General features: G+C 53.9%; 1 protein-coding gene across 1 annotated transcript; it reads right to left on the bottom strand.

Moving 5' to 3' along the window:
• Window positions 1-4,949: 4,949 nt before the first annotated feature.
• CLDN2 (claudin 2) lies at window positions 4,950-6,492 on the bottom strand. Its single transcript, XM_039489163.1, has one exon. It carries the CDS (start codon window positions 6,348-6,350, stop codon window positions 5,661-5,663), a length of 690 nt encoding a protein of 229 aa, XP_039345097.1. The 5' UTR covers window positions 6,351-6,492; the 3' UTR covers window positions 4,950-5,660.
• Window positions 6,493-6,987: the final 495 nt, after the last annotated feature.

The following is a 6,987-nucleotide window of genomic DNA, read 5'->3' as shown; positions in this document are numbered from 1 at the left end:
TATGGTGGTGCAGAATGTGCCATGTTATTCTCCAGCAGGTTAGAGGATTTATGAGAAACTAGTTTGCTCAGTGAGAGGGTTCCTGCACTGGGATTGCTAAACCAGTCTGCTGCAGCATAGCATCGTGGTCTGAGCACAGGCCTGGAAGCCAGGAATTCCTATATTTAGATTAGCTGTACCACTGCTAGCTCTGCTATTTTGGGCAAGCTACCCTCCACACTGTCAGTTTAGCTATCTGTAAAACGGGAGCAATAAAATGCACTGTGACGGGCTGGATCACAGAAACCTCCTGGGAGCTGCCACCTGATGTGCCAAGACTACTTCTGCCCCTGCTTTCCCTGGCGGCCTGGAACCCCAGCACCCTGTCTTGCTGACCCAGACACGCCCGTCTGTTCCAACACAGACCCAGGGTCTGAATTACTTGCCCCAAAGCTGCAGACTTGACTGAAAGCAGCTCACAGAAGTGTTCCTGCCTTTAACACTCAGATGCCCAACTCCCAATGGGGTCTAAACCCAAATAATTCCGTTTTACCCTGTATAAAGCTTATACAGGATAAACTCATAAATTGTTCGCCCTCTATAACACTGATAGAGAGATATGCACAGCTGTTTGCTCCTCCAGGTATTAATACATACTCTGGGTTAATTAATAAGTAAAAAGTGATTTTATTAAATACAGAAAGTAGGATTTAAGTGGTTCCAAGTAGTAACAGACAGAACAAAGTGAATTACCAAGCAAAATAAAATAAAACACGTAAATCTAAACCTAATACAGTAATAAACTGGATACAGATAAGATCTCACCCACAGAGATGTTTCAATAAGTTTCTTAGACTGGATGCCTTCCTAGTCTGGGCATAGTCCTTTCCCCTGGTATAGCCCTTGTTCCAGCTCAGATGGTAGCTAGGGGATTTCTCATGATGGCTCCCCTCCTCTGTTCTGTTCCACCCATTTATATATCTTTTGCATAAGGCAGGAATCCTTTGAGCCTCTGGGTTTCCACCCCCCTCCCCACTGGAAAAGCACCAGGTTAAAGATGGATTCCAGTTCAGGTGACATGATCACATGTCACTATAAGACCCCAAGCCTTCATTCCTCCCAGACTGACTCACAGGAAGGCCTGCCACAAATAGAGCCATCTACTGTCAATTGTCCTGGTTAATGGGAGCCATTAAGATTCCAAACCACCATTAATGGCCTGCACTTTGCACAATTACAATAGGTCCTCAGAGTTATATTTCATATTTCTAGTTTCAGATACAAGAGTGATACCTTTATACAAACAGGATGACCACACTCAGTAGACAATAAGCTTTGTAATGATACCTTACAAGAGACCTTTTGCATGAAGCATATTCCAGTTACATTATATTCACCCATTAGCATATTTTTATAAAATCATATAGACTGCAACGTCACACCCACCTTACAGGGAGGATGAATTGGTGTCTGCGAGAGCTACAGAAATGCCAGAAATTACTAGCAAAGGCAGGGCTTTTCAATGTTTGGAAAGATCCTCGTTAGCCTCAGTGTTTTAAAGTGACAGGCAGAGGCCATTGTGCTGCCTTCTGGCCTGGCCTGGTTTTCCCAGACCGGGCAGTGCCCTTGGTCCTTTCTGATCTTTTTCTTTCTTTAAGTGTCTCAAGGATTAAACATTCCAGCTTCTGGGTCTCTCACTCCCTAGAGAGCTTATTTAATATTCCTTCCATGGGGTAAGTGTATGGCTGGCCCTGCACAGGGAAGTGCTCTGTTTATGTGTGAAACAGGTATGGCCTGGGCAGTGCAAGCTGCCCCCAGCCCAGACCCACAGGGGGGCTGCAGAGTGGGGGGATCTCTCCCCATGGCCTCTCCCTTCCTGTTCCCAAGTACCAAGGGAGTGAATTGTGATTACAGTGCTTGTGTGATTACACCTGCCTGCTAATATGGTAATGACTGTGGTACTGCTGCCCCAGGGTGGATTTTCCCCCTTGTCCTGAAGGTGAAAGGCGCTATCTCAGTACCAGTCCTCTGAGCCAGATGGGACCCCACACGACCAGCTTGAAAGATATTCCTTTGCTCACCTACGGCACATTCCTGTGGAGGGTCTCAAAGCACTTGGCAAATATCAGTGCATTTAGGCCTGGCAGTTCCCCCTCTGAGGTAAGTGGCTGTTATCCCCATTTTACAGATAGGGAAACTGAGGCATCGAGCAACGGTGTGAGTGGCTAAGGCCCCATGGCAAATCACTGGTAGCATTGCATATAGAGCCCAGACTCCAGTTCCCTGGCCTGGCTGCTAGCCCAGAGGCTTTCCCACCTGTGGCACTGGTCTGCAGAGACCTGCCTGGTCACGTGGTGCTGGCTCTCCTTGTTCTGGCGGAGGACAGATGGGGTGATGGACTGAAGAGCAACAGGGGATGGTGGCACTAATTTTTAAGAACACCAAAACCTGATCACTAGAGAGAGAGAGAGAGAAACACCCTGGTTCTCACTGTCCGCGTACACAGTTCTGCAGGGATGTTATGCCTGTGCACGTGGCGGGGATGGGAGACGGCTCATGATTGCTGTGTATTGCCACAGCCCCTACAGATCTCAGCCAAGATCAGGGCCCCTTGTGCTGTGTTAGGAGGTGGTAAGGATGGTCCTTACCCCTGGACACTGACTTTTTCCGCAAGGGAGTGGTCCTCACCAAGGGTGAAAGTGCATTGAAACCGGAGTGAGATCTTTCACTGCACCAGCCAAAGAAGAGGGGAGTTGTGCAGAAGTGGTGTTTACCCAAGCCAGAGAGAGGAGAGGGAGCTGCACTCCCCTGCTCCATCGTCCTTTGACCCCAGTCCATGTTATGAAAACGCTTGGGTTCCCTCACGCTGGGAAATGGTCTCTGATCACGATGGGGTGGGATGGGCTGCCACAGGGTGCAAACCTGCACCTTCTGTTTTTCCACTCACCTCCTGGACTCATCTTCAGTTGCTAGAAGTGACTGATGTATGGGAGGAGCAGACAGAGCAAAGCTGTGAGTGACAGAGCGGTACAGAGGTAGTGCAGCCAGACAGATGGCAGACTCCGGACTAGAGAAGACAGGCACCAGCCCTCAGCATGGAGAGGGAGATCAGAACCTCTGAGCCTCCTGGAGTGGGGCCTGATGAGGTAATCCCAGGTCTGGGGAGCACTGGAGTGTTTGCCCTGGGAAGGAAGGGCGCCTCTGGCTTTGGGCTTTATTTAGCGAGGGATAATGTGATGTTCTGATGCACAGGATTGCTCAGGGGGATGAAGTCAGTGGCCCATCTGATCTGCCAATGCCAGTCACATCAGGGATGTTCCCCTGGCTCCCCACCTGTGCGATCCTTTCTCACTGGGGGAGCTTTCCTGCAGACCCCGAGCAGGGATCATTTCACACGTGGGCCTGGAAGGCCTTGTTGTGTATCTTGGCTAGTGTTGCTGTGTATGGGGATGCAGGGAGGGCCGTACTACTTGGGTGACTGCTTGGGGCCCTGCATGCCTGTGGACGCATCCCCTGTCCCCCTCAGCTTGCTGTTGGAGCCTGTGGCCAGAGCAAGAGGCAACGTGTGTTCCGATTTGGGCCACATGGGGCCCTGGGCTGGCGCAGCAGAAGGCTGCACATGCTTTTTCCCCTGAAGATTAGCCAAGGCGCAGAGAGAGGAAGGGTTGAAGCAGGGAGGGTGCTGGGGAAGAAGGCTCAGTGTCCGAGGGGAAACCAGGCAGTGACTTCCAACCTCAGCAGCTGGAAGGGGGCATTTGCTGCCAGCGAGCGCTGAAATGGCCATTGCTAGCACAGGTCCTTCGGGATGCTCAGATCAGCGCCCTCCCCCCCCCCCCCCCCGGGGCTTGTGAGGGAGCGTTCGTGAAGTCCCTGTGTGTTTCCATTGTAATGTGCAAACCTTCACACACACAGGACAGGGAGGATATCACCCCCGCCACTGGGGCTATTCCCTTAAATCCCTAGTCCCACTCCTGCCCCCCATCACACACACCGCTGTGTGCAGCTCCGTCCTCCACCGCTGAGGAACATGGGAAGGAGCTTTCACTGGAAGCCCTCAGGGCCCATCAGTCATCCAGCGAGGGTTGCTGCTGGGCAAGGAATGCCCCCTGCCCTCCGCATCCCAGCGCCTTGAGCTGGGGAATTCCAGGCTGCTCTGAGACTAGCTTTGCCTGTGGGGCTCTGAATTAACAGCAGGGAGCGACGCATGGGGCATCACACAGAGCTGTTTGCCCCCCGCATGCGCTGGGACGGTCTCTAGTAGGCCCACCAAAGTCCTTAATAACAATACCATGTGCCTGTTGAGGGTCTCCAGGCATTTTCCATGGGAGGTGTTAGCCCTGTTTTACATGGAGGAATGGAATCTTGCCCAAGGTCACTAGGCTTAAGCTCAGGCATGCCTGGCTCTCTGGGCCCTGTTCCATCCACTGGACCATGCTGCCTTTCTGCTCCCTGCGAATCTCCGGCAGGACTGGCGCTGTGCTCCCAGAGGTGACGGGGTTGTGCTAATGTATCTGCTCCCCACACTGAGGTCCTGTCGTCTGTTTATCTCAGGGCCCAGTTCTGCTCCTCGAAGGTCAGTGGGTATTTTCCCACTGAGTTGAGTGAGACCAGAATCGGACCCTTCCTGAGCAGCAGCCTGTCTTCTTTTAAATCTGTTTGTTTACTCGGACCATCTGCAAGGGGCCGTGGCGTTCCCATGCCCGAGGGTCACGGCTCTTCAAAGTCAAGCACAGAAACAAGCACAGGATTGCACGGGGGGTTGGGTTTGGGACTCCCAGTCCCCTTTGAAATATGCCTCCCAGCCTCTGCCCTCTGGCTGGGCAGCAAGTGGGTGGCTGTAATGGGCACAAGGTGGCCTGGCCCAGCGTGGGTGGGGTTTCCTGGGGGTGAGGGCAGAGCCCCTTCGGCGCAGAAGGAAAGCTAAGTCAGCTTCAGCGTGACTGTAACACAGATTTATTTCAACACCTCATCATTCTTGACCCATGGGGCCATTCAGCAAATGTGCTGCTCCTGGAGAGCCACTGCCTCTTCCGCCACCCTCCCAACCACTCCTATGTACAGTAAGTGCTTCATGGCCAGTCCCAGCAAGCTCACCCTTGACCTGCCACCCTGTCAAAAGCTCTCCCACCCGCTGTGTGACTGCACCCTTCCCGTCTTCCCTGTCCTTCACCTGCAGGCGGGCGGCATTGGCAAACATGCCCCTTGTTCTGTGTCCAGTGCACATGAGCACGCAGGCCAGTGACCGCTTGCGAGAGCCAGGGGCTGGGGCCGAGTTCCACAAGTCCATCTGTTGCTGTGCCGACTGAGCACTCACTGGTCTCTTGGGGACGGCCATCTGGGATGCTGCTCTTCCTCTTGGTGCAGAGGGGGTTTCCCAATGGAGAGCGCTCCCCTGGGCTTGTGTTTTGCTGCCTGCCACTTGAGGGGGCTACGGCACAAGGCCAGAACCAGCCTAGTCCATGCAAGCTGCTGAGCGCCTTGTGAGACCATTGGTCAGTCAGTGGAAATTGGGATTCAAGGACAAGTGCACGAGAGAGACGAGCTCAAGTGATTGGCTCAGCCTCTCCTCTTACCTCCCCCAGTCCAGTCTTTCTGAGTGGCCCCCAAGGCAGGTGAGGTACCGTCCAGGGTTTAGATACCGACTGCCTTGCTGCTGGGGAGTTGGCCAGGCTTCGGGGCTCCTACACGTACCCCGTCAGGTTGTAGGCACTGAATTCGCTCTTAGGTTTTTGAGTATGGCTGATGGACGGCCGGGGGGTTGCCAGGGCTTTGGATTGATAGGCGCTCTGGTAGGCTGTCTCAGACTCCCGGGGCGGGCAGGACGCGGAGAGTATGCAGCCGCCAAGGAGGGTGAGCAAGGCTGAGACAATGCCCAGGTACATCGCCTCCCCCATCTCATACTTGGCACTGTCCGGGATGAGCGGGTTGTAGAAATCCCGCAGCACCACATGGGTGTTCCACACCATGGGGATGAAGCACAGCACACCCCCCAGGATGAAGATCACCCCCCCTGTCACTGCTACCCTGTCCTTGGCAGGGGAGCCCTGGGCGAAGATGGTGCACTTCATCCCCATCACGGAGACAATACTGGCCAGTGAGGAGATGGCGCAGGAGGTCACCATCAAAGCCTGAGAAGCCTGGATGTCGGAGGGCAGGGACAGCAGGGAGTTGTAGATATCGCACTGGGTGATGCCGGTGCTGTAGATGGCACACTCCATCCAAAGGCCCTTGGTGAAGCCCACCGCCGTCACGATGCTGGCACCGATGTAGGAGCTGTTCTTCCAGTTGGGCAGGAGTGTGGTGATCACGGTGCCCAGCAACCCAAGCCCCGCCAGGATGAAGCCCACGAGCTGTAGCCCGACTGAGACCATCTTCAGTTGTTCTCCTCACCTGGCTGTGGCTGCCTGCTCCTGCCTTTCCTTGCTAGCTGCCTGGCTCCTCACCACTAGCCCCTTTCCTGTCTTTCTATTGTCCCAGCTCTTAGAGAGCAGCTCAGCGGTCTGGGCTCATCTCCTCCCCGGTCCTTGTATGCTAGGTCTGTGGGGCTATCTATGTGGGGGCGGGAGAAAGGGGAGGAGAAACTCCCTAGAAGGAAAAAAAAATCCATAGCAGATTAAATATTTACTAGAGACTCCTGAGAGATGCCAAGTGCCCTTTCACCTCCGCTATCATTTCAAACAACCTTTCAAGAGAAAAAGCCCCCCAAATCATAAACTCTGCCAAAGGAGTCTAAATGTGCCTTGGTGGCAGGGCCTGGCAAAACACCCACCCGCAGGAATGTGAGCTGAATCAGAGCTTTGCTTCACATCTCCATGTTCTCTTCCAGCCCGGCTGCTGGATCAGCAGCTAGTGGCATGTGCCATTGCATTGCCTGAGCTAAGGCACCCTGCGATTAGATGCTCTCTCTCTCCCGCAGCCTGGCAGGGGAATCGCTCATGGCTGCCCACAGATCCTGACCCCTCCGGCCCCTGGTGTTTGAGAACACCCCCTCCCCGGAGTCATCTCCGC

This window comes from Mauremys reevesii, linkage group 9, assembly GCF_016161935.1.
Source record: "Mauremys reevesii isolate NIE-2019 linkage group 9, ASM1616193v1, whole genome shotgun sequence".
Taxonomy (NCBI): Eukaryota; Metazoa; Chordata; order Testudines; family Geoemydidae; genus Mauremys; species Mauremys reevesii.
Note: the sequence above shows the minus strand (reverse complement) of the source record. Positions and strands in the feature narration are given on the sequence as shown.

Bases quoted from the DNA above. Each gene is read 5' to 3' on its own strand.
- CLDN2 (XM_039489163.1), bottom strand. From the start codon at position 6,350: ATGGTCTCAGTCGGGCTACAGCTCGTGGGCTTCATCCTGGCGGGGCTT.